Source organism: Pelodiscus sinensis, chromosome 15, assembly GCF_049634645.1.
Source record: "Pelodiscus sinensis isolate JC-2024 chromosome 15, ASM4963464v1, whole genome shotgun sequence".
NCBI classification, from domain to species: domain Eukaryota; kingdom Metazoa; phylum Chordata; order Testudines; family Trionychidae; genus Pelodiscus; species Pelodiscus sinensis.
Genome location: NC_134725.1, coordinates 8331346 through 8345236, shown reverse-complemented (window position 1 = coordinate 8345236; position 13891 = coordinate 8331346). Strand labels below are relative to the sequence as shown.

The 13891-nt window shown below is 45.5% G+C and overlaps 1 protein-coding gene and 1 long non-coding RNA gene across 11 annotated transcripts in view; one reads left to right on the top strand and one right to left on the bottom strand.

Moving 5' to 3' along the window:
* Positions 1–3005, bottom strand: part of PATZ1 (POZ/BTB and AT hook containing zinc finger 1) — a 29588-nt gene extending 26583 nt beyond the window's left edge. For 4 of the 10 annotated variants that reach the window (XM_025180403.2, XM_075898044.1, XM_075898045.1 and 1 more), the window contains exon 1: positions 1141–3000. In XM_025180403.2, the coding sequence (XP_025036188.2) occupies positions 1141–2393 (1253 nt within the window). In that variant the 5' untranslated portion in view covers positions 2394–3000. Of the gene's footprint in view, positions 1–1140 lie in introns of all 10 variants that reach the window. The other 6 variants (XR_012895938.1, XM_075898050.1, XM_075898043.1 and 3 more) reach the window with 4 other exon arrangements.
* A 2494-nt stretch (positions 3006–5499) lies between these two features.
* LOC142818461 (uncharacterized) lies at positions 5500–13091 on the top strand. The gene is made up of 3 exons (XR_012895937.1): positions 5500–5904; positions 7619–9241; positions 11526–13091. It is a non-coding gene; the product is annotated as an uncharacterized LOC142818461 (long non-coding RNA).
* Positions 13092–13891: the final 800 nt, after the last annotated feature.

Here is a 13891-nt window from a genome sequence, read left to right as displayed (position 1 = left end):
GGTGCAGGTACAAAATGAGAAAGTGGTTTTAACTGGTCATGGTGATTAGATTTCAAGGTGATACTGTTTCAGTATCAAGTTTATTTATTGTCTTAGAACATTCCTGAACTTGCCTGTTATTGGAGAGCTCCTCTTTGTCATAGATTTTGTTTGTGTATCAAAAAGCCCATCTTTATAACAAGAGCGGATTCAGCAGGGACAAAGGTTTTTATGTTTACATTCCTGGGGTACCTTTATCCAAAGCAAGTTTCCACTACTTTCTGGTTATCATCTCAGCTCTTTCTCACCAACCAAGGCAAGACAAAGAGATCAGATCCATTAATTAGGTTGTTGTAGAAATAGGAAGGCTGGTGTTGACTTTTCCCTTATCTATTCTCCCCTCTATTTGAACACTGAATCTGTGAAGGACCCAAGTTTCAAACTCATCCTGAACTCAAAACAAAAAAAGACAGACACAAGCCATATTAAGGCAGTATCAAAGATCCATTTGTTCGTGGGAGCTCTCTTAAGTGACAACAAATATCATCCACATAAAATGTACAGATCTTATGTACGCTGCAGGGTAGAAACAGGATCCTCTTCAGAAGGCTGTAAACACAAAGGACACAAAGGCCATGTACTAAAGAGATAGCTGTAGCTGAAGACTCTGAAATACTACTTCTTCACATCTGAGTGATTTCACACTGGGACAAATGGAGTGAAGTTAAGACAAGGAAATGTTTACTGATAGGACTGTCTACAAGTCATTTTAAGATTTATAAATACCTTGCACTTCAATAGCAACTTGCAGTGGAAGGTATCAGGCCACTTCACAACCCATAATTAAGTCTCAGCACCTCTTCAGGTACCCAATTATTTCAATTCCCAGACAAGTTACTTGCCCACTATTACACACCAAGTTTATGACAAAACTGGGAGTGTTAACCAGGACTCACCCAATTCCCCAGTTTTGTGATTTAATTAATAGTTAACCTTTCCACAAGGCTGCAAAACAGTTTCCCAAGGAAAGAGATGAAAGCCCCATCACTTAGGATACTTAAAACTAGCAGTGCAGAGATAATTCTGCGCTGGTCCTTGGGAGATGGATTTGATAACCCTCCAGGTCTTTTCCATTTATGATTCACATCAGCATCCTCTTACCTGGAGAAACCTTTTCCACAGCTCTGGCAAATGTAGGGCTTTCCCACAGAGCCATCATGAGACCGAACATGATAGGACATCCTATCTTTCCGCTTGAACCTCAGCCCGCACACTGGACAAGAATATGGCTTCTCGCCGGAGTGTGACAGCTTGTGCCGGTTGAGATGGTACACATCCCGAAAAATCTTGCCACAGATCTCACAGGCCACCTGCTTCCTTGTCCTGCTCCTCTTTCGGGGGGCGTCAGGGTCGTCCTGACCAGGCACCCCATTTTCGCCAAGTCTTGGTGGTGGGATGTCTATGTAACCCAACTGTAGGCTGGTCACCCCGTGCTGAGCCTCATGCTGCCGCAGGCGATTGGCATCTGTAAACACTTTCCCACAGAGCCCACAAGGAAGGATGCCAGCCTCTCGCAGGCCCCCAGGGGTACCAAACATCATGGAGTCCAAAAGGTTGGCTTTGCGGGGACGCCCCCGACCCCTTTTGGTGCCCAACGCGGGGGCACCGGTCCCCACATTCTGGAACGGCGAGGCCAGCAGGGGCGGCGACAACGGTCCCGCCACCATGGGCAGGCGGTCCACCCCCTGCAGGACGGGCAAGGAGGACTGGGCGGCGGTGAGGGCTGCCCGGGTGGCCTCGTCTTCGGGCATGCCGGCGATGCCGTTGCCGTTGGGCGCCAGGCCGGTCCCGTTGGTCATGTCGAGGGGGAAGCCCAGCTCGGCGGCGCTGGGGCGGAAGAGCATGATGTCGGGGCGGGCGGGGGGCACCAGGATCTGCACGTTGGACTGCTTGATGACCTCCTGGCAGATGTCGATGACGGAGCGCATGAGGAGGAACTTGGCGGCCGTCATGAGCTCGGGGAAGCTCTCCAGCCGCACCACGATGCGCGAGGTGTAGGCGAAGTCCAGGATGTCCCCGAAGACCTTGGAGCTGATGGTGTGCATCTCCAGCTCCCGCCCAGCCGCGGCCGCCCCCGGCCCGCCGCCGGCCGCCCCCTCGCCGGCCCCGGCCTCCGCCCCCTCGCCCAGCGGGGCGCTGAAGACCGACTCGAAGTACTCGCTGCAGGCGGCCAGCACGGCGCGGTGCGCGGGGAAGCTCTCGTCGCCCACGCGCAGCAGCACGTCGCAGAAGCGGCCGCCGTCCTTGCGCTGCTGGTTGAGGCTGTGCAGCAGGTCGGCGCTGTGCCGGCTCACCTGGTAGGTGTAGCAGCCCGACGACGGGCCGCAGGCGGCGGCCTCGCTCACCCGCTCCATGGGGCTGCGCGGCCCGCCGGCGGCCTGCAGGCGGCGCTCGCTCGCTCGCTCTCCGGCGGCCGGCGCGCGCCGCCTTTCCCCCCCTCCCCCGCCTCGCGGCTGTCCGGGCCCGGCGGCGCGCGCTGCCTGCGAAGCGCGAGGGGATTGCGCGCGCGCGCGGGGAGGAGAGAGAGGGGGGGGCGAACAAAAGGCTGAGGAGGAGGAGGAGGAGGAGAGCGCGCGCGCAGCAGCCGCTGCGGAGGAGGCGGCGCGAGCTGCCGCCCGGGCCCGGCCGCCACGAGGCGCGGAGGCCGCGGCGGGCAGGAGCGCGCGGCGCGGCGGGAGGGGGGCTCCGGGCTGCCGGCTCCGTCCGTCCCTGTGTTTGGAGCGGAGGAAAGATGGCAGCGGCTGCACTTCCTCTTGCACTTTCACCCCTGGGGGGAGGAGAAGGAGGGGGGCGATACCACCACCCCCCCCCGAGAAAAATCCGGTGGGGGGGGGGCCCCCGGCTGCTGCTCCCCGGCCACGCGCCGCCGCCGCCCGGCCCTGGCCCCGCGCCCCGCCTGCCTCGCAGCACCCGCACCAGCAGCGTCGCAAACTTTCCTCTCTTCTGGGGCTCTAACGCCCCCCACCCTTTTCATAGAGACCCCCCCGCTCCAGCCACTCGGGCTCCCACCCCCCCGCTTCCTGCCCCCTCCCTCCTTGCATCCGCCAATGCAAGAGCAGCCAGAGCCAGCAGGCCAGCCCCCACCCCGCCCGCCTGCGGGGGCTGGGGGCTGCAGTGTTCCCCCCCCTCCCTCCCCAGCACAGATCCGCCAATGCCGAACCAGGAGCAAGGCCCCCGCCTGAGTATGTGGGGGGAGGGGGCTGCATTCTCACCCCCTCCCTCAAACAACCAGGCTGCAGCTCGACCGCCCTCCCCCGCTGGTGAGAAGGGGGGGCAGCGATCTCACCCCCCCCCCGCCAGAGCAAAGCGTCCAATACCAGCCCTCCCTCCTGGACTCACTGCAGAGGCGCAGAGCGGCCCCCACCTCCTCTCCCCACGCCTGAGGAAAGCTGATCCTAGAGGGGCCAGGGGCTGCAAGGAGGCCGACCCCCTCCCCCGCGCATTTAGATCTTCACAGCACCCCCAGGGCAGGAAAGCTGGACGCAAAGATGGGGGAGGGGAGAGAAAAGGAGTACATGAGTTTGCTCCCAATCCAGTGTAATACCCCCCCTCCTCCTCCCGAGACGAACAATTGGGGAAGCGTTGCCCGGGGGTGGGGGTAAGCTGCACGAGTCAGTCGATTGCACAACCCTGCGTCCCTCCATGTTGGGGAAACCCGGACTGCCCCGGTTGAGCTTTGTACTGGCCATTGGGGTTGTGGAACTGAACAGTGCAAGCCCCAACGCCCCCTCCATTGGGAGGCTGGGTTCCTCAGGGCTTGTGCCAGGCATGCCAAAGGCTCCCACGACTTCCATTTAATAAAGGAGTTTCTCTTGTGGCTTCAAGGTCTCTCCACAATAAAATCCTATTTTAATGGTTTCATGATAATTTCAGATGTGGTGGATGAAATTTACTTGTTGGGCCTTGGTGTGGGAAGTAACCACAGTTTGTTTTTGCACGTTCCCTCTAATTCTATCACTCAGTTTACATTTTGCTATATGGATGTATCAAAAAAGTCAAAGACTTCAAGTATACCCTTCTACACTTGTGATGTTAAATTAGATCTAATATTAAATAAATTTCCAGATGATCAATTGATAAATATGATTTCTTCACTTAAAATGTTATACTGAGGAAAATATGGAACTTTGTGCACACAGGAACATCCCAAACTTTCACTTTTCCCCCCCAAAAGCTCAGACGTGAACACACGTAAAAATAGTGGTGGAGCTCAAAAAGCATTCTGGGTATTGATGTGCAAATGAGCACACCAAGCTTCCAACCCCAAAAGGAGGGCTGTAAAAACACTTAAAGCCATATAGTGCCCTCAATCCATGTGCTTTATTTCTGTTGGTGACAGTGGGAATTGCTTGTCTGTATTAAAGGCAGAGTATAGCCTGTGGCTTTTTAGCATTGCATCAAGGTTTGGGTATATTAAATATACACTGTTTGGATTGCGACAGTGGCAAATCCACTGTAAATATATCATGTTGCATAGCTACAGTGCTACATTCTCCAAATCTGTTTGCTTGTCACAGAAATGAGTGTACTCAATATAGCAAGATTCTCTCTCTCTCTCTCTATATATATATATATTACCATACATGTGAAACAGCAATTCACAGGCTTCACACACTTGAGTTTAAAGAAATCATTGGGACTCTGTTTTCCGGTGAGTTTTAGTTATGTCTCTTTTCTCCAGGATTCTGTTGGCTTTCCCCTTTATTCAGTTCCCTATTCCCTGACATAATTCTTCTTACCCTGCTTCCTAATACGCTTCCCTCCCTACCCTTTCTTTCTCTCTCCTCCTCAAGCGGGAAGGGGGTCTGAATTCCTGTGGCTAACACTCCACTTTCCTCAGAAGACCTTTTTCTAATTCCCACAGTTCCAACATTCCATCTCTTCCTGCAAAGGGGCATCATCTAAAATACGCTTCCTGCTATTTGTGTGGAAAGTTAAATATGCAACTCTAAAAAAATGGTGCTATTTGTGGAAGTGAAGCCAGTCATCCTTTCCATTAAATAGTGCACTGGATTGACATTCTGCATATTTATATTCTAATTAATGTATCTTGCCTGTTAAAGACATCACCTGCAGTTTATTGTAATCCCAAGAGCAGCATAGCAATTTAACTGGTATCTTTACCTTTTCCACATGATAGTGGTTTCTCTTGCAGTGTTAAAGCTGGGATCTAATTTATTTTATTTTCATCCTATTGCTCTTAATTCCTTGGCCTTCGTACATTTATTTCTCTCCAGCTGTTAAAGTACCACTCATAAATACCCTCATGTAAAATAGCAAACAGTTTATTTTTAATGTTAATATGGATTTAAAATGCACACATGTTCTATCTCTATTTACCTATGATTACTTAGTACTCAAATCAACTTTATCCCTTGCTTGTTCTGTCTCAAACATAATCACATGTCATTTACTGTCCCCTTCCTAGCTTATATTCCACCACCCCCAACTGATCCTCCATCTAATCAGCTGCCATTTCCCAACTGTCATGGGTCTTTCCACATCCAATATTTTATTTCCTTTATTAAAGACATATCACCTACAAAGCTGCTTTCTTGCAGATTAAAACCAGATTAAAAGTCTAGAGACTAAAGAGTCACAAGGAAGGGGGAAAAGAAAAGGCATATTGCTATCTATGAATGAATGACACTTAAAACAGTTAACAAATATTCCACACATTACTTGTTTTGTTAACTTTGAATTTAATATTTATTAGATAGTTATGCTTTTAATACATAGGATTAGAGTCACTCATAAAATAAATACTTGACCCATTTACTTTCTGTGTATTTTTAATATTTATAGGAGTTCAGCTGAGACTACAATGTCTGGACATAACAGAATTATTTTATCAACATTGGAAGGGTAAATGTATTTTAGACTACCTCCATTTAAAATGTGATATGTATTATTAGATTGCTGGGTAGCAAATTAGCTGATGAAGAAAGCATGACTGATAGAAATTAAGTCAATTTCTTAAAATGCATGTTTAAAACAAGTTGTGCATGATTGGCCTGACACTTAGAAGACTGAATCCTTTATTCTTGAAGTGATGGCTGCAATCCACCTCCACACACCATACCATGTAAGAATACTTACTAGGAGTATTATCACTCTGCAACTTGTTTATCCTCATCAAAATCAACAAATTACTGGCTTGGTGATAATGTACTAATTGCAGTACAAATAACTAAGGGTTCACGTCACACCCACTTTCAGTACAGAGATTTCATTTGCTTTACCAGTTTGATCTCCGTCCATTTTCTTTCTCGGTCATTTCCTCTCTAAATCTTTTTCTCCTGATTATGTTATTTATTTTTGTTCAATATCTGTCTGTCATCAGAAAAAAAAACCCTTATCTTCTTTATCCTACTTCCCTCTTTTGTTCTTTCTGCTCCTGTGTTGTTCACATACCTTATTCAATGTTTTTTTCTCATCAGGTGCCCAATCTCCATTCAAGCACTTTGTCTGCTATTTGAATAGGATCACACACAAATTTTATTAGCTTTTGAATAATATAGTTTTAATAGATGGATGTACAACCATGCACATGTATGGATGGTACGTATTATCATAACACCTGACCTGTGCTCTGAACTGTACAAATAGGAATAAGGGAGTCCCTGGCCCTTAACAGCTTAAATATCACAAGTTACTGCAAGTTCATAATTTTTGACAGACATCCCAAGGGAATGCTGATCCAAACAGTGAGGATTCCCAAGTTCTTTGGTATTGTGGCATGTCAGCCACATGCTCACAAGCATGTGAACAGCTCTTTTCATTGAAGAGGACAATATTTCTGTGACAATTTTAGCAATTGCTTAGATAAATTAGCTATTCTACTAATTTCCTCTGTAAGACCTGGCAGGACCTTTTATCTGACCCATTATGGCCATTCTTATGGAAAAGTAACTGGGTATGTATATAAGTTTTGTAGTTCTCTTTAATGTGATAAAAGTACTTTTATTGAAAAAAGGATATTTGGATGTATTATTATTCCTATAACTTTGTTTTACATGATTCAAAGTTCTGTATTCAGAATGGTGGGTGTCTTCTTATTGTCAATCTTAGTTTTACTTATTTTGTATCCAGAATAAATGTGAATATGTGATGGGTAGATTACTGGGGACATGTGTTTTAGTGATGTATAATCATGTTGGTGCTTAAAGATCCCTGACTAGACAGTATCAGAGGGGTAGCCGTGTTAGTCTGAATCTGCAAAAGCGACGAGGAGTCCTGTGGCACCTTATAGACTAACTGAAGTGTAGGAGCATAAGCTTTCGTGGGCAAAGACCCACTTCGTCAGATGACATGCATCTGACGAAGTGGGTCTTTGCCCACGAAAGCTTATGCTCCTACACTTCAGTTAGTCTATAAGGTGCCACAGGACTCCTCGTCGCTTTTGACTAGACAGAGCATTCATTGGTTGCAAAACCTTTTTACTCTCAAATGTCCAAACATCTAATCCGACATGGCCATGAGTTGCCATTTTAGATACAAACACTTTCATTCTTCCTCAGTTCTGTCCTCCTTTCTTTCCTCACTTTAATCTTCCTTGCTGTGTTTCCACACAATCTAGAGCCCATGGTTTGGCTGTTTCCAGTTACCTGAGTGGAAGGCATTCCATCCAAGAGTGATCTCATTTAAACACAGCGGGGAATATAATCTAGGAGTTCTGACTGCCTATTCAGTATCTAGCTGCTGAACACACCAAGAATTGGACATTCCTGGGCAGCATAGCTGCCTCTAGACAGGAGATCTCCATGTAATGAAATTTGTCAGTAATTTCAATAGGCAACAGTGATTAATGTCTGATATTTATAGATTAATTAGTCAAGATATGAAGATGATTTGCTCTTCTGAGTAGGAAAATATGTAAATAATTACCTAAGTGTAAATGGTATGAAGGCTTAGATTCAATAAGAGACATGACAGAGCTTAACTACAATGGCACATGTTCATTTCTTATGGGTCTGAGCAGGCAAACAACTCTTGGCCTTGCTCCTCAAGACTGACCTAAATTGTTAGATTCTCTACAGAACCCTGTAATACTGCATTGTGAGCTTCCAAAGTGGTTCTTGTGTTAAAGGAATTATTTTCTGCACTATGAATAAATTGTATTTCCATTCTAACTCATCTGATTAAATGGGTTTTACCCTCAAAACTCATAATATATTTGCCACAAGATTGCTCATTATTTGTTACATGAAGGGTTTGCTTTTGCAGTTACAGAAAATAGTTATATACCCAAAGGAATTAGTTAACACAAAATGCTCCTTTAAAAGTAAGTTTGGTATATGACTATAACTAAGACAGAGAATACAGATGCTGGCGTGATTATATAATACAGTCGTCATCCCATTTTACACCAATTACCCAAAATCGTAAGATCTTTACTTAATTTGCTTAAAAGTTTCAATTGGCTTTCATAAAAGTTTTATCTATATAAGGACCTTGGGATTTGGCCCATAGAATAAGATTGTTTAGAAAAGAAGATTTGGTAAAATTTTTGTGCATGTAATACATATCACCTGCTGTGTTGTCCGACTGTTGCTGAGGCATCTGATGATCTAGAGTGTCATAAGGCATTAATGAATTAAGTCTTAATCCTGCTGTGAGGCAAGTTTGTGTTATCCTTCCTGTACAGCTAGTGAAACTGAAGCACAGAGGGAAGTGACTTGCCCAAAAATCACACAGTGTGTTAATGGCAGAGTGAGTGAATAGTAGAGCTGAGAACAGAAAACAGATCCTCACTCCCAGCTCTGACTTTTTTTCCACAACATCCTCTAATCTTTTATGACCCTAATGGGATGAAAAGAGTGTCTGTGGTTGTGTACCTGATCCTATGATTAGACGTCTTGCAATGAAGACTGAAACCACACCAGGTAATACCTCTCAACTGTTTGAGGAGGACATTTGTTATTTCAGATACAAATTTGGTCCCCTCCTACGCCACCTTGTGGTATTTTGTGTTCATTATCTTATATTATTGATAAGTTTGATGAGAGAACCTTGTATTCGTTGTGCACTCTGGTTACTTTCTTTAGATCTGAAAAAAAAAAAAACTTTCAGGAGTTTGAGAGCTTTCCCTTCCACCAACTGAAGCTGGTCCAGTAAAAATTATCCCTCATCTTGTCTTGAGTCGCTCATATCCTGAGTCATGGGACCAACAGAGCTGCAACAACACCACAAACAGTTTTGGGTAATTGATTTATACACTCTGCTTTCTACTATCTTAAAGATATTTATTTTTTGTCTCCTGTTTTGGGTTTTAATCCCTAATTGTGTCACACGTTTGGGCATTGGGTCAATTTAAGAGGTTGATCATGTTACGTAATTACCTCAGTGGTTGGAATATCACCCTAAACCTATTTACATTCATTAACACTCACGGCCTTAGGGAACAGAATTTTTTCAGCACAAACAAAAAAAGTTGTTTTTCTATTACAAAAAATAAAAAGGCAGATAATACCGCAGCTGTCATCCTCCACCACTCATCAGCGCAAGGTGATAAATGAGTCTCAGTCAGACTTTCAGGTGGATTTCTCAGTGTCTTTCTGACTTTCTCTCATTTTCTCCCAGATTCTATTGCTTTCTTTGCTCCGCTTTTCTTTCTTCACATCCGTAATATTGTGCTCCTGATACTATCTAGTTGTTGTTAACATTCAGCCCTGCCTGTTCCCAGTCTCCCACCTTTTCAATGGCCCCATTACATTGTCTCTGTAATCTAATAGTATTCTCTAAGCCCGGGGGAATTCTGCATCCAAAAATTAAAAATTCTGCACCAAACATTAAACATTTTGTGCACAATATTTTACAATTCTGCAAAATTGTGCATATTTTATATATGAAGGTAACAATATAATCATGTAGGTTTCTCTTATTTTGGTAATTTATTTAATTTACAGTACAACGGATGAAGAACGGGAGTAGGGAGCACAGGGGGAAATCCCTCAACCCCTCCCATCTCAGCTGAATGGCAATTGAGTTCTGGGGACTCAGACTCACAATTTATATTGGCTACTGACCATCTCTAGAACCGTCAGTAGCAAACAGTTCATACAGTGTATTTTGATAAGAATTTTTATCAGTCCAAACATGTAGATCAGTCCTCATCCTGAGGCACCACAAGCATTTACAAGGCCATACTGTCCTTGACAATAAAGCTCCTTAAAAATGTATACCTGTTTTATACTCCTGGTGAATTCACTAAGAAAACTGGGAACAATTCTCTCTCTCTTGCTGTCGCTGTCTCTGATATGAGTGAGCACTACAGCCTAAGCTGAGTGCTAGCTAGCTTTATAGCTCAACCTGTAGTGTAGAGGCTCCTACACTAAGCTCTAGAGGTCAAGGTTTGAATCTGCTTGCCTGGGGCATCATGTGCAGGGCTGTAACAAGGGCGAGGTGGGTGACGCACTTACCTCAGCCGTATAGCTGAGGGGGGTGCAGAAAAATAATATAGAAAATTAATTATTTTAAGACAGGAGCTACTAAGGTATCGTCGCTCGTGCCTTGCGCAATGTCAGCGCTCCTGTCAATGTCAACCACTCCTTAGGGGTGCCGTTTCCTAAGGAGGTGCAATTTTATATTCTTTCCTCAGATGCAAAATTAGCTAGTTATGGCATTGATCATGTGTACCCTTATAGTTTCCCTTTGCCTCTTCTGTGGGGAAGCAAAGAAATCTGCAGGGGCTGTGAATTCTATACGCACACAGTGACATAGAATTTCCCAAGAGCAATCCTCTGAATGTTTGGCTGCTTTGGTTCAGTTGGCCAGTTTTAGTAAATACATTTAAAGCTGGGCCTAAGGCCAACTATGCTCCAATTGTCCATTGCCAACTATCCAATCCCCAATTGTTTACGTCTCAGTCACTTTCCGAGTTGTCCCATTATCTAACTTCCATTCTTACAATTGTCCATTTCCCCAAAGTGTGTCTCAGTCTTCCAGGATCATCTTTGGATTTCATTATTCAAATATATTTCCTATTGGGGACATTATATTCAAGAGAAAAGTATTACTCCCTGTGTAACCCATTATCAGTCTGTAAAAGGATAGGCTGTATTTTTGTGGTGCTTGCTTGAAATATTGCCCTCTGTTACTGTTAGGAGACGATCATATTGGGAAAGGATTTAGGAAGGTTCCAGCTCAGGGTCAGGAAACGCCTTTTCCCCCTGGAGATAAGAGAGCTTAGTGACTTTCACAGAATAGGGGGTCTAGGGTCTGGGCTAAGCATTTTTGAGGAACTACCTCCGAGGAACAAGTTTAAACAGAGCTTTTGCTAGTGTTAGTAACTTTGTTAATTAAATCAAAATCTAGGAAGGAGTAAGCTAGATACAATAAATGTATTTTTAGAACCAAGTGGAAAACTGTATGTTTTACCCCAGTGAAGGAACTAGGAATTCTTTGATCCTGAGGGCTGGTTGTTATGTTAGTCTCAGTAAATTCTGTTTTCAGGAGAGTTATTTTTTTGTTTGTTTTTCAAATAGAACAGGAAGTATCATGTGATCAGAATTGTGGAGACACACCCTGAGATGCTTTCGACTATTTTTGTGTAACATGAAATCCTTGTGGTGTATCAGAGATCCACAGGCCTCTCTACAGAAGCCACAGAACATATTTATTAGGCAACAGGTGGGTAGGAATCCTCTTTTAGGTAGCACTTTAGCTTTCTTTTAAGAGCGAGCACACTATCCTTCTTTGTAAAGTTCTCAGTTCCTTGAATTGTTTAGAAAACTACATTTTCAATAAACAATAAACCAAACAAGTATCTATAGTTCAGAGCTTTCCCTTAAAGGGGCAGTAACTTTTCCTTCCACCAAGCAGCTATTATTTACTCAGCCTGATCTGTTTTAATAGCATATTAGCTGAAGCTGTCCTGCTCTCACTGAGAGCTATGAAGGGGATTCCTCAGGGTCCAAGCTCCATTTCTCCATGTGGAGTTTTCCTTACTTTATTTCAGTGGTTCCCAATCTTTTTTATACCGTGGACCAGAAAATCCATTCACAAACTTCTGGTGTATCAGTAACATTTTATTTGAATAATTGCATGTTCGTTATGCAAATAATTAAAATGCAAATAAAATGTTACCAGTCTGTCCTACTTCCTGTCCCCAGCCCTTTGCCCAGGTCCCTCATACTCTCCAGCAATGACTCCTGCACTCCCCCATATTCCCTGCCTTGAGCCCCCTCAACACTTACATTTCTTAGTGTAAGAAATTTATGTTATTATCACCCCTCCAGCCGAGTATCTCATGAGCAGGACCATTAGTGGCAACCATATGGTGGACTCCTATGGGGCCAGGACCATAACAGGGAGGGGGTTGCAGCTTCCTTGGCGCGGTGGACTCTGTGTGGCCAGGCTCGTGCATGCACCCAGCCTGGGAGCATGTGTGGTGGGGAAGTTCCTCATGGCAACATGTGCTGCCACCTGCGTGCCCAAGTCCATGGCTGGGCCAGACACGGTACAGGGCGGGCAATAGTTGGGCAGCCACAACCTACTGCCCATATCCCTGCCCTTCTCATTGAGTGCTGGGTCTTGTCTCCACCCTGTCTACATCCCTCCAAGAAGTGCTGGTGAAATCTAGCACCCAGCCCGTAGCTATAGCCTCCACCTATGCCACCACCTTGGGGGATACCGGTCCACATGGGCTCCGCTCTGCCTCCTCCATGCCCCACTGCCGGTAAGGCCACTGCCTGCCCTGTCTTGGCCCTGCTCCCATGGGTGTGGCCTGGCGATGTGCCGTGGCCAGTGTTTGGGAACCACTGCTTTATTTGGTAAACTGGGGAGAGTTATTCTGCCAAGAGGGGCCCTCATTGGGGCCCAGAGAGCCCGCACTGCTCATTACAGTCCATCTTTTTGTTTACTGGTAAGATTTACAAACCCAACATTGACACTCAGATGGAGGGAAATGTCTTCCTTTTGTAGTTTTAAAACCATTACAATTTTATGGAAAAAATTTTACAGTGTGCATTTAAAATCTCACTCATCGAGCCTTGAAATCTTCCTCGTACAACTTGTCATAGTTTTACTGCCTTGAAGTGCAGCAAGAGAAATAACTAAGAGAGGGGTTCCAGTCTATGACTAGGGTACCTAGGTGCTAGGGTAATACAACAACAGAAATAGAAATACGTTTTCCCTAGAGTCATAATTTTCTGGCATTTGATTCCTGGTTGAATGCTGTGAGATCCACCTGGGCCTGTAATCTGCTGAGGATGTTAGTTACAGTCTCCTCAGCTACAGGTTGGACCTGACCAAGGGGATTTGCTGCATCAGGGGAGACCCCTGCCATTGGCTTCGCAGCCCCTCCCCATTGCCGGCTGCTTCTGGTCTGCTCCTAGACCTGCTGCCATCAGCTCAGGTGTAGGCTCCAGCTCTGGCCTTGCTGCCAATGGGCGTTAGCACCAGCTGCCCTTATGCTGGTTGTCCAGGCCTTCTTGGGGTAGGGATGTTATAGTATAAAAGTCGATTAATAGATAAGCAAAAGTTAATTGGTTAATGCTATAGACTACATGCATTTCTCTCCCCCCACACGTTGCCAGGACATTTTTTAGCAGGGCTGCCCAGGACCCTGGCTCAGTCCCGACTTCTTGGTACAAGTGCTGAAGGATCCAACCAGGGGCCGTGCACAGCTTGACCTTCTCCTCACAAACAGGGAGGAACTAATAGGGGACGTAGAGGTGGGTGACAACCTGGGAAGCAGTGATCATGAGATGGTAGATTTCAGGATCCTGACCAAAGGAAGGAAAGAGAGTAGTAAAATACACACCTTGGACTTCAAAAAAGCAGATTTTGACTCCCTCAGAGATCTGATGGAAAGAATCCCCTGGGATGTTAACATGAAGGGGAAAGGAGT